The 20,521-nt window shown below is 40.4% G+C and overlaps 1 protein-coding gene and 1 pseudogene across 1 annotated transcript; both read left to right on the top strand.

Annotated features, from left to right (window-relative positions):
• Positions 1-2,299: 2,299 nt before the first annotated feature.
• Positions 2,300-8,033, top strand: LOC141082582 (stomatin-like protein 1; annotated as a pseudogene).
• A 2,440-nt stretch (positions 8,034-10,473) lies between these two features.
• LOC141082584 (stomatin-like protein 1) lies at positions 10,474-19,131 on the top strand. The gene is made up of 5 exons (XM_073566568.1): positions 10,474-10,608; positions 11,636-11,846; positions 17,509-17,527; positions 18,715-18,836; positions 18,932-19,131. Exons 1-5 carry the CDS (start codon positions 10,474-10,476, stop codon positions 19,129-19,131), a joined length of 687 nt encoding a protein of 228 aa, XP_073422669.1.
• The last annotated feature ends 1,390 nt before the right edge of the window (positions 19,132-20,521 follow it).

Here is a 20,521-nt window from a genome sequence, read left to right on the forward strand (position 1 = left end):
TGTTTTTAGAGTGGGAACTACAGTCACCGACGGAAACCTACACAAACGCTGGAAAAACAGAACTCCTTGCAGATGTGTGTAGATTGAGCTATGGAATGTTAGCAATGATTTGTTTTTTTATGTCATTTTTTTAGCACATAATATTGACATCAAGCAAATAGATACACGCTGTCAATGTATATCTTTATATTTGTTAGGGCTCATACTAACATGCGAGAGAGTCTGTCGCATGAAAACCTGGCACTGCCGCCGGCACTGGGCCAGGAGCGTGCGGCTACATGTATCTCTATGTAAGCTTTGATCCCAGTGCCGGCAGCAGTGCCGGGTTTTCATGCGAGAGAATCGTGCGAGTCTCTCGCAAGTGAGTATGAGCCCTAACTTAGATTTGGCCCTCCCACTTCTAGATCCTTTGAAAAGTAATCGAGCTTCAACACATACTACAGCACAAAACTCAATTCTTTTCATTGAAATTTTATTGTAAGGCAAACTAAATCCCCAAACTGTTGAATTAGCAAATTATACCGTTTCTGTGTTTATATACATGAATTAAAAGAAAAAAGATATCAGTTTTACCATTTATTATTAACTGTTATTTATATCAACGATGTAATTGTAGAGATAATAAATGTAAAGGAATTGGAACCTAATAGCATGAAAAAGATGAAAAATATTTCTGTTCAAAGTGGCAAGCAAATTCTAAAAATTCATGTACTGATCCTTAGGATCTTCCCCTCCAGATTACAGACTTTAGAGCAAACCAACTTCTTGCTGGCAGGGAGATTGATTTCCATGCGGATAGCATTACATGTAAATTTGGAGACGGGTAAAGCTCACACCTATAATTTGCCACATAGAACATGCTCTATGTATCTTATGTTCTAATATATTATTTACAGTATCTGAATGGCATTTTATAAAACTATAAAGGATTTATTCCCTAGCCATTGTAAAGAGTTCACGTTATATAGCTTTTTCTGCATTTTTCTATGCAGATTTTGACCTTTTGCAGTGCTGTCGCTTTAAAGATCGGTAGAATTATCGAAAATTTACCATGAGGCACCAAGTATATAATGTCACATGTTGGGAAGTGTTACACATCACCACTTTGAAATTTACATTAAATACTGTTAGTACGGTTATTACGCAGACTTGGAAATGAAAGTGGATATAAAATGCGCACTGCAGAGGATCCAATATACGATAGGGAAACGGATGCAGTTTTATTTATCAACGCGTTTCGAGGTGATCATACCTCTTCATCAGGACAAACCACAATGAACATGGATGTGCTGAAACTTGTTACAACTTTCTGCCACGACGCACCCTACGCTCCCCTACAAACCTTAGGCTATGTTCACATTTTGTCCAAACAGAACCTGCAAATTGTCTCTTTAGAGTGGCAGAGGTCTGGAAGTCTAGCACCAGCTATTGGCAGTAGCAATCCTATAAGTCATTATCGAGCCTCGCAATACGGCTTGGGATAAAAGCCAAATTTGTAGACACTGTGTTTTGGGGTATTGCCCCTCATCGGTAAAAAGCATGAGATCTGATTTGGGTGGGTGAGAGTCTAAGACCGGGGTCACACTTGCGAGTGCAATGCGAGAAACTTTTAACTCCAAATAGAGATATATTTAGGGCCTCAAAAATTAGTATCATGAAAAATACCCTATTAAACAAATACTTTCTTGATTAAAAAACCAAAGAATTGGTTCACACCGAAAAGTGACAAAATCATAAAGCAAAAAGGTGTTCAAAAGACCAATAAAAATGGATAAAATAGAAGTCCCTGGTGTATTGCCTACGCTCACACCTACCTGGCAGCGGAGGTTGGCACTCTAGGGGGGAAAGTTGTGGCTCCCCCGCTCAACGATGACTATCCCTAGGGACCCTGATACACCCTGCAGCCACTAGGGAAACCCTCTACCCGATACCCAGAGGGACCCCTATCAATAAACATAGAACAATCCTATGCTAAAGAGGACCCTAGAACCCATGAAAATATAAAAACAATAGAACACATATGGCAGTACGATGGCACATTAGGTGATCAAATTTCAGTAATCCATACCGCGCCCCCTAGCGGACACAGTGGTTACTACACCACACTTTGTTATGTAGTTGTTTTAACGCTTCTTTCTCATACTTCTTCACAGGCCAAATGACCACGTTCCCTCCCTTATCGGCAGGTTTTATTACATCTTCCCACTCTTTTAAAGCTTTCCTTTGAGACCAGGTCAAATTATCTTTTTTGCCTCTATTTGAAATGGTTTTTAAATCGGCAGAGACCAGTCTCGTAAAAATGTCAACTCGAGGACATAAAGAAAAAGGAGGGAACGTGGTCGATTTTGCAGAAATGGGAGGAAGAAAAATACCTGTTGATACACCAGCAGATTCACTCTCCAACTCCTCCAAGACAGAGATTGCTTCTTGTTCAGTAGCACTTAAAATCTCCGTTGCTGACCGAGAGTGAAGTTTTTTCAATACAAGTTTTCGTGCAAAAAGATGCAAGTCTTTTAATGCTGTGAAATAATCATAGTTATTACAAGGCGAAAAAGAAAGACCGAGACCCAAGACTTCCTTCTGATCAAAAGTCAAAATATGATGTGACTAATTAGTTACCTCGAGGGAATTGGTTCTTGGGTCTCTTGTCTTTCTGTGGTGATGTTGCATTTTTCCTTTTATTTCCAAACCTAGTTGTTCTCTGCCAACGATCTCTATTCACTTCAAACCGGTCAGACCCCCCTTTACTCTTCTCTGATGTACCCCACTGTCTCATCAGTGGAGGTTACAGAGGAGAAGGAGACCGAGCGTGCTCTACATGTGGATCTTTTATTAACCGTATATACTCTATTGTTTTGAGCATCTGAAAAATCACGCTGGTATTTTTTGGTTGTCGTAGACACAATTTGCTTTTCCCATTTCTGAACTTCAAGGTCAAGTTCATTCATAAACGTCCCATTGTTCTCAGGAGTGAGAATTTTATTAATTTCTTCTTGAATGAGGTTGAGATCTTTATCACTCTCATTCAAAGATGATTCATTTTCGGAAATAAGTCCCATGAAACCCTTTGAACATGTAGAGGCAACATCGTCCAATTTGTTGAGGCGAAGACTTGTATCCTCAACCCCCTTGGAATTAATCCACAAGTAATATATCTTTCAAGGAAGGATTTATTCCACCATAGGGTGGAACTGGAGGGTGGTCTGTGCACTGTGAGTGAATTGGAGAGCCAGCTGATCACCCTCTTATGACAATGAAATCTAAGCTAACCGCTCTCTTTCCCCTCACTTCTGTGTGGACATTGGAATGACAAGTGCTATTGATTTTTGGCACCACTGTAAATCCACAGCTGTATCGAGCAGCTGTGTTGCTAAATGACTTGTGCTCAGGAATTGCAAACACAATTTGCGCTTAACAATATCCAGCATTTTTCTTCTGACTTCTGTTCTTGTGTTTTCTAGGAGGATATAAATGAGCAGATGAAACAGTTTGGAGTTTTTGTGGAGTGCGTGGACCTCCGAGTAGAAACTGTCCCGCGACCTCAAGAAGAGCATGTTAATGTTCCCCTCTCGCCAAGTTGCAAATTCCAATGGTGGACTAGAGCAACTGATCGTGCCGTTTGACTCAATGGCCAAGGATATTTCAGCTACAGATGAACAACCATCTACAGGTTTGATGGTTCTTGAGTATTTCTATATGTTCTTTTATGTGTTAATGTTTGTCTTCCAACATGATAGTGATCCCAAACATAAAGCCAAATCTACAATGGAATGGTTCACAAATAAACATATCCAGGTGTTAGAATGGCCAAGTCAAAGTCCAGACCTGAATCCAATCGAGAATCTGTGGAAAGAGCTGAAAACTGCTGTTCACAAACGATCCCCATCAAACCTCACTAAGCTCGAGCTGTTTGCCAAGGAAGAATGGGCAAGAATTTCAGTCTCTCTATCTGCAAAACTGATAAGAGACATACCCCCAAGCGATTTGCAGCTGTAAAAGCAGCAAAAGGTGGCGCAACAAAGTATAAGTTAAAGGGGCCGAATAATATTGCACGCCCCACTTTTCAGTTTTTGACTTTCCACTAAAATTTAAAATAACCAATAAATTTCTTTCAACTTCACAATTGTGTCCCACTTGTTGATTCTTCACCAAAAATTTACATTTGTTATCTTTATGTTTGAAGCCTGATATATGGGAAAAGGTTGAAAAGTTCCAGGGGGCCAAATACTTTCACAAGGCACTGTATGTTTTTTTCAGCATTTTTTCTGCAGCAAAACCTGATCTCTTGGCAGGAAAAAGCTGCAGAAAAAAGCATGTTTTCCTTGTATGACAAGTCTCCAACTTATACAAAAAAATACTTTTAATGGTATAGTTCCTTGCCCTGTATCCTAAATAAAGTATTTAATTCTATTCTGACCTATTTGTTGCTAGGAAGTTCTTTTCTTCCTCCCCCTTGTCTATATTCAATTGAAAAATGGTCTGTACTTAGTCCATAACACCATGTACACTATGGGGTTATTATTATTTCCTTTGTTGGTACTTTATATTATATTTTTTACCCCAATATACTAGTCATGTTGGTGTGTGCTATCTTTATTTCTTATGCGTATGTTCATGCTGTGTTTTGCACAGGTTTTGGTGGCACTAATATGGACTTCCGAGCCAAAGAAAAATCCTGGCTTGGCCAAATGGAACAGGTTTTTGGTGCTAATACTGGGATTTCACATTCCGATGACTCCAAATTTGATGATCTTTGTTCCTCCATCCAAGAACACCTGATTAGTCGTACTAAATTATGGTGGAACAGGGCTTTTCTTGATAAATATGTTATGAGTAATATGATACCCAGGGGTTTGAGGGTTTGGGTTATTCCCACCTTCCCCATTGAGGATGCACAGTTTATTTCCAGCTGGGAGGAGGCATGCAATCTGTGTTCCATTAACCTGATGAAGCTCCTAATTGGTCACAATGCAACCAAAATTTGTGAACTGGATAAACTGATTGATTTAGCACAGAATGAGCTGAGGTCTAATAGTTCGGCTGAGAAAATCCGTAATTTCGATACGAGTCTTGAGAAAATATTGGATATATCCCAGCAAAACAAATTTACAAGGGATCAGAGAGATTACCAGCAGCGGACTGTATATCTGTGGAGGAGAAAGATGAATTCTTCACAGACTCGACACCATTCTTCTTCTATTACATCGTTATCCTCGATCGGTGGCCAATCGGATGTTTCGTCGGCGTCCATGACCACACGGTCTGGAGCTAGGACTAACAGGCCGCGCAATTATAACCATCATCCTCAAAAAAGGCGACATCTTCGCTCACCAGACCACTCAAGAAATGATAATAAGGTGATTAATTTGAGTGACCATACCTTATCAGCTGCTGATTTATCACTATTAAGTCGTGGTTTGTCGTTTTCCCCTACTGCGGGTTTTGATCCTTTTACAGTAATAAAGGATCTCCATTTATTTGCCAGATCTTTACTTTTTAAACGCCATTTTTTTGACAAACAATCATATGATCTATTTCCTACAGAAGAAGAGCAAGCTGCGGTGAGGACACTTGAGGAGCTCTCCAGTGGCGTATCCAATGAGGGAGGTAAGATTCCTCCCAAGATTCGACATCATTCCAGGAAGTTTCCCCCGCTATCGACATGCGCCAGCATTGATATGTTTGTACAGGTGGTCACACAGGATCTCCTTAAAATCCCTCAACATTTTCGGAGGGATAATTTAAGTAGAGAGGAGAGGTCAAGACTACGTATCCTTAAAGAGCTCCACGATATCGAATTGAAACCAGCAGATAAGGGAGGTAACGTGGTTATTTGGCCCAAAGCCATGTATGTAAAAGAAGCTCTGAGACAGCTGCATAATACAGTGTGCTATAAAAGACTAACATATAACCCCCTGTCCGCGTTCAATGCTAAATTGAATGATGTCTTGTTGCTATCAGTGGAAGCTAACGTTATTACCAAGGAGCTAGCAGATGCACTGAGAGTCTCTGAACCAACCATTTCGACCTTTTATCTTCTCCCTAAAATTCATAAGGATGAAAGAACACCTCCAGGTAGACCGATTATCTCTGGCAGGGGCAACTTCCTGGAAAAAGTCAATCAATGGATTGATTTTCACCTTCAACCCCTTGTGGAGACACTGCCCTCGTTCCTTAGGGATACTGGGGAGCTCCTTAAGAAGGTGGATGGTCTGAATCTTGATGGCGACACATTGTTAGCAACAGCTGATGTTGAGTCACTATACACAAGTATCAGACACCAGGACGGTTTGAGAGCGGTACGTTTCTTTCTGGAACAATCCAGTTTGTCGCCTCACTTTGGCGAACTTATTTTGGAATTATTGGAATTTTCTTTAACGCACAATTTTTTTGTTTTTCAAGGGTCCTTCTTCCTGCAGCTCCAAGGTACAGCTATGGGGGTGTCTTTCGCACCCTCATATGCCAATCTGTTCCTTGGGCTGTGGGAGAAGGACCTTTTCCTGTCAGATCATCAGTTGCCAATGGAACTACGTCGTGTCATCCTCCACATGTTGTCAAGGCTGTTCCTGTGGGCCAGTTTCTTCGTCTTAGGCGAATCTGCTCTTCGGACTCTGATTTTGAGAAGCGTGCTGAGGAACTATATGATAGATTCCTCTGTCGTGGCTACAGCCGGCGCTCTCTTAAACGGGCATATCATAGGGTTAAATCCACTCCACGTGCTTCCCTTCTTTATGGTAATAGACAGGGAGCTCAGTTGGAAAATTTCCAACAGGTTAGGTTTGTTACGAACTACAACTCTAAAGCCGATAATATCCGTAGGGCACTTCTAAAATCATGGCCCATTTTACAAGTGGATCCGGTGATTTCTAGAATTCTACCTGAGAGACCATCCCTATCCTTTAGGAGAGCCAGAAACTTAAGGGATCATTTAACCCACAGCCTATTTGTGGGCGAAGTAAAGACTACATTTTTGGATGCTGCTCCCAATCGACGTGGATGTCGTCCCTGTGGTCACTGCGTTGCCTGTCCCAGCATTGATCGATTGTGGACTCGAATGGTAAGACCTTACGTATTAAAAAAACTATCACCTGTGAGACCCGCCATGTGATCTACTATGCCACCTGCCCATGTAAGCTTATTTATGTGGGATTGACATCGCGCCAATTTAAGGTGCGAGTACGTGAACACATTTTGGGAATTGAGGCAGCAGCTGACCACACGGACGCATCCATGTTGAAAACCATTCCACATCACTTTAAATTGTTTCACAATAGTGACAGTAAATTGATCAGATTCAAGGGTATTGATATGGTTGATGCTGGCATCAGAGGTGGTAGAATGTCTTCCAGATTGGCGCGCCTTGAGTCCAGATGGATCTGGACACTAAAAACTGTGCACCCTCATGGGTTGAACGAAAATTCTATCTATTTTGTCCTCCCCATTTGGGCTATGTATAATTGACATGTTAGGATTTCTTGGTATCTTTGTATATAAGTTTTCTTTTCTTCCTCCCCCTTGTCTATATTAAAAAACGCTGCAGAAGTGCATAGTGTGAACTTAGCCTAAAGATTAATACAAGTTGTTATGTTGCTGTTCCAGATCTCTTATTACAAGAGATTGTCACGATTGAAGGGAATCTTGTCAGAGTCATTGGTATCTGACATCGGGTCTTCATATCAGCTGTATGTGATCAAAAAAGATGGCTTGAGAACTGCATGTTTCCTTGATTTAACTACAGGTAGATACATTGACCATCAGGAGGCTCTTCTGCCTGTGCAGGCTGTTTTCTCATTTCTACATCCCTTTCCACCATTTTTATCTTCCTTCTTGCAGGATCTGGGTTTTCTGGAATGGGGGTCCTCTCTTGTCCCCCTGATGTTACCTTAGAAGTTACACAAGAAGATCTCCTGTCTCTCATTAAGGGTGAATTAAGTCCCATGACTGCTTACACAACAGGCCGCTTACGTGTCACAGGAAATCTACAGAATGCTCTGGAGCTAGGGAAAATCCTACCAAAAATAATGGATTCCTGATGCCTTTTCAAAGTTTTTATCGATATTTTTTTTTTATGTTGAATAGTTATTTATGAAGAACATTATTTATTATACTTGTATATTGCCATTAATTCATCATCACTGTCCCATTGGGGTTCACAAGCTAAGTCCCTATCAGTATGTTTTTAGAGTGGGAACTACAGTCACCGACGGAAACCTACACAAACGCTGGAAAAACAGAACTCCTTGCAGATGTGTGTAGATTGAGCTATGGAATGTTAGCAATGATTTGTTTTTTTATGTCATTTTTTTAGCACATAATATTGACATCAAGCAAATAGATACACGCTGTCAATGTATATCTTTATATTTGTTAGGGCTCATACTAACATGCGAGAGAGTCTGTCGCATGAAAACCTGGCACTGCCGCCGGCACTGGGCCAGGAGCGTGCGGCTACATGTATCTCTATGTAAGCTTTGATCCCAGTGCCGGCAGCAGTGCCGGGTTTTCATGCGAGAGAATCGTGCGAGTCTCTCGCAAGTGAGTATGAGCCCTAACTTAGATTTGGCCCTCCCACTTCTAGATCCTTTGAAAAGTAATCGAGCTTCAACACATACTACAGCACAAAACTCAATTCTTTTCATTGAAATTTTATTGTAAGGCAAACTAAATCCCCAAACTGTTGAATTAGCAAATTATACCGTTTCTGTGTTTATATACATGAATTAAAAGAAAAAAGATATCAGTTTTACCATTTATTATTAACTGTTATTTATATCAACGATGTAATTGTAGAGATAATAAATGTAAAGGAATTGGAACCTAATAGCATGAAAAAGATGAAAAATATTTCTGTTCAAAGTGGCAAGCAAATTCTAAAAATTCATGTACTGATCCTTAGGATCTTCCCCTCCAGATTACAGACTTTAGAGCAAACCAACTTCTTGCTGGCAGGGAGATTGATTTCCATGCGGATAGCATTACATGTAAATTTGGAGACGGGTAAAGCTCACACCTATAATTTGCCACATAGAACATGCTCTATGTATCTTATGTTCTAATATATTATTTACAGTATCTGAATGGCATTTTATAAAACTATAAAGGATTTATTCCCTAGCCATTGTAAAGAGTTCACGTTATATAGCTTTTTCTGCATTTTTCTATGCAGATTTTGACCTTTTGCAGTGCTGTCGCTTTAAAGATCGGTAGAATTATCGAAAATTTACCATGAGGCACCAAGTATATAATGTCACATGTTGGGAAGTGTTACACATCACCACTTTGAAATTTACATTAAATACTGTTAGTACGGTTATTACGCAGACTTGGAAATGAAAGTGGCTATAAAATGCGCACTGCAGAGGATCCAATATACGATAGGGAAACGGATGCAGTTTTATTTATCAACGCGTTTCGAGGTGATCATACCTCTTCATCAGGACAAACCACAATGAACATGGATGTGCTGAAACTTGTTACAACTTTCTGCCACGACGCACCCTACGCTCCCCTACAAACCTTAGGCTATGTTCACATTTTGTCCAAACAGAACCTGCAAATTGTCTCTTTAGAGTGGCAGAGGTCTGGAAGTCTAGCACCAGCTATTGGCAGTAGCAATCCTATAAGTCATTATCGAGCCTCGCAATACGGCTTGGGATAAAAGCCAAATTTGTAGACACTGTGTTTTGGGGTATTGCCCCTCATCGGTAAAAAGCATGAGATCTGATTTGGGTGGGTGAGAGTCTAAGACCGGGGTCACACTTGCGAGTGCAATGCGAGAAACTTTTAACTCCAAATAGAGATATATTTAGGGCCTCAAAAATTAGTATCATGAAAAATACCCTATTAAACAAATACTTTCTTGATTAAAAAACCAAAGAATTGGTTCACACCAAAAAGTGACAAAATCATAAAGCAAAAAGGTGTTCAAAAGACCAATAAAAATGGATAAAATAGAAGTCCCTGGTGTATCGCCTACGCTCACACCTACCTGGCAGCGGAGGTTGGCACTCTAGGGGGGAAAGTTGTGGCTCCCCCGCTCAACGATGACTATCCCTAGGGACCCTGATACACCCTGCAGCCACTAGGGAAACCCTCTACCCGATACCCAGAGGGACCCCTATCAATAAACATAGAACATTCCTATGCTAAAGAGGACCCTAGAACCCATGAAAATATAAAAACAATAGAACACATATGGCAGTACGATGGCACATTAGGTGATCAAATTTCAGTAATCCATACCGCGCCCCCTAGCGGACACAGTGGTTACTACACCACACTTTGTTATATAGTTGTTTTAACGCTTCTTTCTCATACTTCTTCACAGGCCAAATGACCACGTTCCCTCCCTTATCGGCAGGTTTTATTACATCTTCCCACTCTTTTAAAGCTTTCCTTTGAGACCAGGTCAAATTATCTTTTTTGCCTCTATTTGAAATGGTTTTTAAATCGGCAGAGACCAGTCTCGTAAAAATGTCAACTCGAGGACATAAAGAAAAAGGAGGGAACGTGGTCGATTTTGCAGAAATGGAAGGAAGAAAAATACCTGTTGATACACCAGCAGATTCACTCTCCAACTCCTCCAAGACAGAGATTGCTTCTTGTTCAGTAGCACTTAAAATCTCCGTTGCTGACCGAGAGTGAAGTTTTTTCAATACAAGTTTTCGTGCAAAAAGATGCAAGTCTTTTAATGCTGTGAAATAATCATAGTTATTACAAGGCGAAAAAGAAAGACCGAGACCCAAGACTTCCTTCTGATCAAAAGTCAAAATATGATGTGACAAATTAGTTACCTCGAGGGAATTGGTTCTTGGGTCTCTTGTCTTTCTGTGGTGATGTTGCATTTTTCCTTTTATTTCCAAACCTAGTTGTTCTCTGCCAACGATCTCTATTCACTTCAAACCGGTCAGACCCCCCTTTACTCTTCTCTGATGTACCCCACTGTCTCATCAGTGGAGGTTACAGAGGAGAAGGAGACCGAGCGTGCTCTACATGTGGATCTTTTATTAACCGTATATACTCTATTGTTTTGAGCATCTGAAAAATCACGCTGGTATTTTTTGGTTGTCGTAGACACAATTTGCTTTTCCCATTTCTGAACTTCAAGGTCAAGTTCATTCATAAACGTCCCATTGTTCTCAGGAGTGAGAATTTTATTAATTTCTTCTTGAATGAGGTTGAGATCTTTATCACTCTCATTCAAAGATGATTCATTTTCGGAAATAAGTCCCATGAAACCCTTTGAACATGTAGAGGCAACATCGTCCAATTTGTTGAGGCGAAGACTTGTATCCTCAACCCCCTTGGAATTAATCCACAAGTAATATATCTTTCAAGGAAGGATTTATTCCACCATAGGGTGGAACTGGAGGGTGGTCTGTGCACTGTGAGTGAATTGGAGAGCCAGCTGATCACCCTCTTATGACAATGAAATCTAAGCTAACCGCTCTCTTTCCCCTCACTTCTGTGTGGACATTGGAATGACAAGTGCTATTGATTTTTGGCACCACTGTAAATCCACAGCTGTATCGAGCAGCTGTGTTGCTAAATGACTTGTGCTCAGGAATTGCAAACACAATTTGCGCTTAACAATATCCAGCATTTTTCTTCTGACTTCTGTTCTTGTGTTTTCTAGGAGGATATAAATGAGCAGATGAAACAGTTTGGAGTTTTTGTGGAGTGCGTGGACCTCCGAATAGAAACTGTCCCGCGACCTCAAGAAGAGCATGTTAATGTTCCCCTCTCGCCCCAAGTTGTAAATTCCAATGGTGGACTAGAGCAACTGATCGTGCCGTTTGACTCAATGGCCAAGGATATTTCAGCTACAGATGAACAACCATCTACAGGTTTGATGGTTCTTGGGTATTTCTATATGTTCTTTTATGTGTTAATGTTTGTCTTCCAACATGATAGTGATCCCAAACATAAAGCCAAATCTACAATGGAATGGTTCACAAATAAACATATCCAGGTGTTAGAATGGCCAAGTCAAAGTCCAGACCTGAATCCAATCGAGAATCTGTGGAAAGAGCTGAAAACTGCTGTTCACAAACGATCCCCATCAAACCTCACTAAGCTCGAGCTGTTTGCCAAGGAAGAATGGGCAAGAATTTCAGTCTCTCTATCTGCAAAACTGATAAGAGACATACCCCCAAGCGATTTGCAGCTGTAAAAGCAGCAAAAGGTGGCGCAACAAAGTATAAGTTAAAGGGGCCGAATAATATTGCACGCCCCACTTTTCAGTTTTTGACTTTCCACTAAAATTTAAAATAACCAATAAATTTCTTTCAACTTCACAATTGTGTCCCACTTGTTGATTCTTCACCAAAAATTTACATTTGTTATCTTTATGTTTGAAGCCTGATATATGGGAAAAGGTTGAAAAGTTCCAGGGGGCCGAATACTTTCACAAGGCACTGTATGTTTTTTTCAGCATTTTTTCTGCAGCAAAACCTGATCTCTTGGCAGGAAAAAGCTGCAGAAAAAAGCATGTTTTCCTTGTATGACAAGTCTCCAACTTATACAAAAAATACTTTTAATGGTATAGTTCCTTGCCCTGTATCCTAAATAAAGTATTTAATTCTATTCTGACCTATTTGTTGCTAGGAAGTTCTTTTCTTCCTCCCCCTTGTCTATATTCAATTGAAAAATGGTCTGTACTTAGTCCATAACACCATGTACACTATGGGGTTATTATTATTTCCTTTGTTGGTACTTTATATTATATTTTTTACCCCAATATACTAGTCATGTTGGTGTGTGCTATCTTTATTTCTTATGCGTATGTTCATGCTGTGTTTTGCACAGGTTTTGGTGGCACTAATATGGACTTCCGAGCCAAAGAAAAATCCTGGCTTGGCCAAATGGAACAGGTTTTTGGTGCTAATACTGGGATTTCACATTCCGATGACTCCAAATTTGATGATCTTTGTTCCTCCATCCAAGAACACCTGATTAGTCGTACTAAATTATGGTGGAACAGGGCTTTTCTTGATAAATATGTTATGAGTAATATGATACCCAGGGGTTTGAGGGTTTGGGTTATTCCCACCTTCCCCATTGAGGATGCACAGTTTATTTCCAGCTGGGAGGAGGCATGCAATCTGTGTTCCATTAACCTGATGAAGCTCCTAATTGGTCACAATGCAACCAAAATTTGTGAACTGGATAAACTGATTGATTTAGCACAGAATGAGCTGAGGTCTAATAGTTCGGCTGAGAAAATCCGTAATTTCGATACGAGTCTTGAGAAAATATTGGATATATCCCAGCAAAACAAATTTACAAGGGATCAGAGAGATTACCAGCAGCGGACTGTATATCTGTGGAGGAGAAAGATGAATTCTTCACAGACTCGACACCATTCTTCTTCTATTACATCGTTATCCTCGATCAGTGGCCAATCGGATGTTTCGTCGGCGTCCATGACCACACGGTCTGGAGCTAGGACTAACAGGCCGCGCAATTATAACCATCATCCTCAAAAAAGGCGACATCTTCTCTCACCAGACCACTCAAGAAATGATAATAAGGTGATTAATTTGAGTGACCATACCTTATCAGCTGCTGATTTATCACTATTAAGTCGTGGTTTGTCGTTTTCCCCTACTGCGGGTTTTGATCCTTTTACAGTAATAAAGGATCTCCATTTATTTGCCAGATCTTTACTTTTTAAACGCCATTTTTTTGACAAACAATCATATGATCTATTTCCTACAGAGGAAGAGCAAGCTGCGGTGAGGACACTTGAGGAGCTCTCCAGTGGCGTATCCAATGAGGGAGGTAAGATTCCTCCCAAGATTCGACATCATTCCAGGAAGTTTCCCCCGCTATCGACATGCGCCAGCATTGATATGTTTGTACAGGTGGTCACACAGGATCTCCTTAAAATCCCTCAACATTTTCGGAGGGATAATTTAAGTAGAGAGGAGAGGTCAAGACTACGTATCCTTAAAGAGCTCCACGATATCGAATTGAAACCAGCAGATAAGGGAGGTAACGTGGTTATTTGGCCCAAAGCCATGTATGTAAAAGAAGCTCTGAGACAGCTGCATAATACAGTGTGCTATAAAAGACTAACATATAACCCCCTGTCCGCGTTCAATGCTAAATTGAATGATGTCTTGTTGCTATCAGTGGAAGCTAACGTTATTACCAAGGAGCTAGCAGATGCACTGAGAGTCTCTGAACCAACCATTTCGACCTTTTATCTTCTCCCTAAAATTCATAAGGATGAAAGAACACCTCCAGGTAGACCGATTATCTCTGGCAGGGGCAACTTCCTGGAAAAAGTCAATCAATGGATTGATTTTCACCTTCAACCCCTTGTGGAGACACTGCCCTCGTTCCTTAGGGATACTGGGGAGCTCCTTAAGAAGGTGGATGGTCTGAATCTTGATGGCGACACATTGTTAGCAACAGCTGATGTTGAGTCACTATACACAAGTATCAGACACCAGGACGGTTTGAGAGCGGTACGTTTCTTTCTGGAACAATCCAGTTTGTCGCCTCACTTTGGCGAACTTATTTTGGAATTATTGGAATTTTCTTTAACGCACAATTTTTTTGTTTTTCAAGGGTCCTTCTTCCTGCAGCTCCAAGGTACAGCTTATGGGGGTGTCTTTCGCACCCTCATATGCCAATCTGTTCCTTGGGCTGTGGGAGAAGGACCTTTTCCTGTCAGATCATCAGTTGCCAATGGAACTACGTCGTGTCATCCTCCACATGTTGTCAAGGCTGTTCCTGTGGGCCAGTTTCTTCGTCTTAGGCGAATCTGCTCTTCGGACTCTGATTTTGAGAAGCGTGCTGAGGAACTATATGATAGATTCCTCTGTCGTGGCTACAGCTGGCGCTCTCTTAAACGGGCATATCATAGGGCTAAATCCACTCCACGTGCTTCCCTTCTTTATGGTAATAGACAGGGAGCTCAGTTGGAAAATTTCCAACAGGTTAGGTTTGTTACGAACTACAACTCTAAAGCCGATAATATCCGTAGGGCACTTCTAAAATCATGGCCCATTTTACAAGTGGATCCGGTGATTTCTAGAATTCTACCTGAGAGACCATCCCAATCCTTTAGGAGAGCCAGAAACTTAAGGGATCATTTAACCCACAGCCTATTTGTGGGCGAAGTAAAGACTACATTTTTGGATGCTGCTCCCAATCGACGTGGATGTCGTCCCTGTGGTCACTGCGTTGCCTGTCCCAGCATTGATCGATTGTGGACACGAATGGTAAGACCTTACGTATTAAAAAAACTATCACCTGTGAGACCCGCCATGTGATCTACTATGCCACCTGCCCATGTAAGCTTATTTATGTGGGATTGACATCGCGCCAATTTAAGGTGCGAGTACGTGAACACATTTTGGGAATTGAGGCAGCAGCTGACCACACCGACGACGAGAAGTGGAAAGGAAGAACAAAGACGAAAGAATCTAATTAATAAAAATATTGGAGAAAGAGAAACCAATCACAAACTAAAATGTTTCTATACTAATGCACAAAGCATGGGCAACAAACAAGGAGAATTGGAACTACTAACACAGGAAAAGAAATATGATGTCATTGGAATCACTGAAACTTGGTGGGACGATACACATGATTGGAATACAAGACTAGAAGGATACAACTTATTTGCAAGAAACAGACTTGATAAACGAGGAGGGGGTGTTGCATTGTATGTTAGAAACGCATATATCTGCACAGAGATTGAAGCTTCAGAGACTGGGAGTTCTGTGGAAACTGTTTGGGTAAGAATACAAGGACAGAACAATGGAAAGGACACCATTGTAGGCATTTACTACAGGCCGCCTGTGCAAGCTGAAGATATGGATGAACTCTTTATGCATCAAATGGCCAAGTTCTCCAAAAAATATGACATAGTTGTCATGGGAGATTTCAACTATCCAGACATTTGTTGGGAATCTCTCTCTGGCAAAACTAAAAGGTCAAGGAAATTCTTATCCTCTCTTGCTGACAACTTTATCTTCCAAAAGGTAGGGGAGAAAACAAGGGGAACTGCTACCTTGGATCTAATCCTTATAAACAGGGAGGAAATGGTTGAGGAGGTAAAAGTGGCTGGGACCCTAGGAGGTAGCGACCATGCTATTTTAGAATTTTGCATAACTAGAGGCGGAAGACCTGTGAAGACTCAGACGTCAAGGTTAGATTTCAGAAAGGCAGATTTTAAGGGATTCAGAAAGATAATTGGAGGAATCCAATGGCTGGATATCCTTAAAGACAAAAATGTCCAGGAAGGATGGGAAATCTTGAAAAATGAAATTCTCAAAGCACAGTTGTTAACAATTCCGAAAAGAGGGAAGAATAGGAAGCATTTAAGGAAACCAGGATGGGTGAACACAGAACTTAAGCACATGCTAAAAAGGAAGAAAAAAATGTTTATAAAATGGAAAGAGGGAGGCATATCTAAAGAAGAATATAATGCTGTCTGCAGAATCTGCAGGGCACAAATCAGATTAGCTAAAGCTGAAAATGAATTGAGGCTTGCAAGAGATGTCAAAAGCAATAATAAAGGATTTTGGGGATATGGCAAAAGTAAAAGAAAAGTCAAAGATGCTATAGGATTTTTACAGGATGAAAATGATGAAATGGTAAGACAGGATGTTGAGAAGGCTGAACTTTTAAATTCCTATTTTGCATCTGTTTTCTCTCAGAAAGGAAATGTAACACCAACTGTTATTCACTGTCCTATTAAGGGAATAGAAGAATCCAGGATATCTATAAACAGAAAGATAGTGAGGAAACACTTAGCTAACCTAAATGAATTCAAGTCTCCAGGTCCAGATGAATTACACCCCAGAGTACTGAAGGTGATAGTAGAAGAAATTTCTGAACCACTCTCCATAATCTTTGAAAATTCTTGGAGAACAGGAGAAGTGCCAGAAGACTGGAGAAGAGCAAATGTTGTTCCTATCTTCAAAAAGGGGAAGAAGGTGGACCCAGGCAACTATAGGCCGGTGAGTCTGACTTCTATACCAGGAAAGATCTTTGAACAAATTATTAAACAACATGTAAGTCAATACCTGGATAAGAATGAAGTGATCAAACAGAGTCAGCATGGGTTTGTAACTAATAAGTCATGTCAGACTAACTTAATTTCCTTCTATGACGGTATCACTGATTGGGTGGATCAAGGAAATGCTGTAGATATAGTATATCTTGACTTCAGCAAAGCATTTGACAAAGTCTCTCATACAATCCTTATTGAAAAAATGACTAAGTATGGAATGGACAAGGCAACTGTTAGGTGGATTCATAGCTGGCTTAGTGATCGGACCCAAAGAGTGGTCGTAAATGGCTGCACATCCAGTTGGAAGAATGTCTCAAGTGGGGTACCACAGGGCTCTGTCCTGGGCCCTGTATTGTTCAACATCTTTATCAACGATTTAGATGAAGGAATTGAGGGTAAACTGATTAAATTTGCTGATGACACAAAGCTAGGAGGGATAGCTAATACTAGAGAAGAGAGAGAGAGGATTCAAAAAGATTTAAATAAACTGGAGAAGTGGGCAGTAACTAACAGAATGGTTTTTAACAGGTATAAATGCAAAGTACTACATCTGGGCAATAAAAATGAAAAAAGCATATATAGAATGGGAGGAATAGGGCTAAGTGACAGCACATGTGAAAAAGACTTGGGTATACTAATAGATCACAGACTGAATATGAGTCAACAGTGTGATGCAGCAGCAAAAAAGGCAAATGCAGTTCTAGGATGTATTAACAGAAGCATACAGTCTAGATCACGTGAAGTCATTATTTCCCTCTACTCCTCTTTGGTCAGACCTCATCTGGAATATTGTGTCCAGTTTTGGGCACCACATTTTAAAAAAGACATCAACAAACTGGAGCAAGTTCAGAAAAGAGCGACCAGAATGGTGACCGGTCTGCAAACCCTGTCTTATGAGGAAAGGTTGCAGGATTTGGGAATGTTTAGTTTGCAAAAGAGAAGACTGAGAGGAGACTTAATTGCTGTCTACAAATATCTAAAGGGCTGTCACATTGTAGAAGGCTCAACTTTATTCTCATTTGCACAAGGAAAGACTAGAAGCAATGGGATGAAACTGAATGGGAGGAGACACAGATTAGATATTAGAAAAAACTTTTTGACAGTTAGAGTGATCAATGAGTGGAACAGGCTGCCACGAGAAGTGGTGAGTTCTCCTTCAATGGAAGTCTTCAAACAGAGGCTGGACAGACATCTGACTGGGATGATTTAGCGAATCCTGCTTTGAGCAGGGGGTTGGACCAGATGGCCCAGGAGGTCCCTTCCAACTCTACGATTCTATGATTCTATGACGCATCCATGTTGAAAACCATTCCACGTCACTTTAAATTGTTTCACAATAGTGACAGTAAATTGATCAGATTCAAGGGTATTGATATGGTTGATGCTGGCATCAGAGGTGGTAGAATGTCTTCCAGATTGGCGCGCCTTGAGTCCAGATGGATCTGGACACTAAAAACTGTGCACCCTCATGGGTTGAACGAAAATTCTATCTATTTTGTCCTCCCCATTTGGGCTATGTATAATTGACATGTTAGGATTTCTTGGTATCTTTGTATATAAGTTTTCTTTTCTTCCTCCCCCTTGTCTATATTAAAAAACGCTGCAGAAGTGCATAGTGTGAACTTAGCCTAAAGATTAATACAAGTTGTTATGTTGCTGTTCCAGATCTCTTATTACAAGAGATTGTCACGATTGAAGGGAATCTTGTCAGAGTCATTGGTATCTGACATCGGGTCTTCATATCAGCTGTATGTGATCAAAAAAGATGGCTTGAGAACTGCATGTTTCCTTGATTTAACTACAGGTAGATACATTGACCATCAGGAGGCTCTTCTGCATGTGCAGGCTGTTTTCTCATTTCTACATCCCTTTCCACCATTTTTATCTTCCCTCTTGCAGGATCTGGGTTTTCTGGAATGGGGGTCCTCTCTTGTCCCCCTGATGTTGCCTTAGAAGTTACACAAGAAGATCTCCTGTCTCTCATTAAGGGTGATTTAAGTCCCATGACTGCTTACACAACAGGCCGCTTACGTGTCACAGGAAATCTACAGAATGCTCTGGAGCTAGGGAAAATCCTACCAAAAATAATGGATTCCTGATGCCTTTTCAAAGTTTTTATCGATATTTTTTTTTTATGTTGAATAGTTATTTATGAAGAACATTATTTATTATACTTGTATATTGCCATTAATTCATCATCACTGTCCCATTGGGGTTCACAAGCTAAGTCCCTATCAGTATGTTTTTAGAGTGGGAACTACAGTCACCGACGGAAACCCACACAAACGCTGGAAAAACAGAACTCCTTGCAGATGTGTGTAGATTGAGCTATGGAATATTAGCAATGATTTGTTTTTTTATGTCATTTTTTTAGCACATAATATTGACATCAAGCAAATAGATACACGCTGTCAATGTATATCTTTATATTTGTTAGGGCTCATACTAACATGCGAGAGAGTCTGTCGCATGAAAACCTGGCACTGCCGCCGGCACTGGGCCAGGAGCGTGCGGCTACATGTATCTCTATGTAAGCTTTGATCCCAGTGCCGGCAGCATTGCCGGGTTTTCATGCGAGAGAATCGTGCGAGAGAATCGTGCGAGTCTCTCGCAAGTGAGTATGAGCCCTAACTTAGATTTGGCCCTCCCACTTCTAGATCCTTTGAAAAGTAATCGAGCTTCAACACATACTACAGCACAAAACTCAATTCTAATCATTGAAATTTTATTGTAAGGCAAACTAAATCCCCAAACTGTTGAATTAGCAAATTATACCGTTTCTGTGTTTATATACATGAATTAAAAGAAAAAAGATATCAGTTTTACCATTTATTATTAACTGTTATTTATATCAACGATGTAATTGTAGAGATAATAAATGTAAAGGAATTGGAACCTAATAGCATAAAAAAGATGAAAAATATTTCTGTTCAAAGTGGCAAGCAAATTCTAAAAATTTATGTACTGATCCTTAGGATCTTCCCCTCCAGATTACAGACTTTAGAGCAAACCAACTTCTTGCTGGCAGGGAGATTGATTTCCATGCGGATAGCATTACATGTAAATTTGGAGACGGGTAAAGCTCACACCTATAATTTGCCACATAGAACATGCTCTATGTATCTTATGTTCGAATATATTATTTACAGTATCTGAATGGCATTTTATAAAACTATAAAGGATTTATTCCCTAGCCATTGTAAAGAGTTCACGTTAGATAGCTTTTTCTGCATTTTTCTATGAAAATTTTGTGGCAAATTTTCTTTTTGCCTATAGCTTTGACCTTTTGCAGTGCTGTCGCTTTAAAGATCGGTAGAATTATCGAAAATTTACCATGAGGCACCAAGTATATAATGTCACATGTTGGGAAGTGTTACACATCACCACTTTGAAATTTACACTAAATGCTGTTAGTACGGTTATTACGCAGACTTGGAAATGAAAGTGGATATAAAATGCGCACTGCAGAGGATCCAATATACCATAGGG

This window comes from Dendrobates tinctorius, unplaced genomic scaffold (genome assembly GCF_039654945.1).
Source record: "Dendrobates tinctorius isolate UK_male_01 unplaced genomic scaffold, ASM3965494v1 ptg000018l, whole genome shotgun sequence".
Taxonomy (NCBI): Eukaryota; Metazoa; Chordata; class Amphibia; order Anura; family Dendrobatidae; genus Dendrobates; species Dendrobates tinctorius.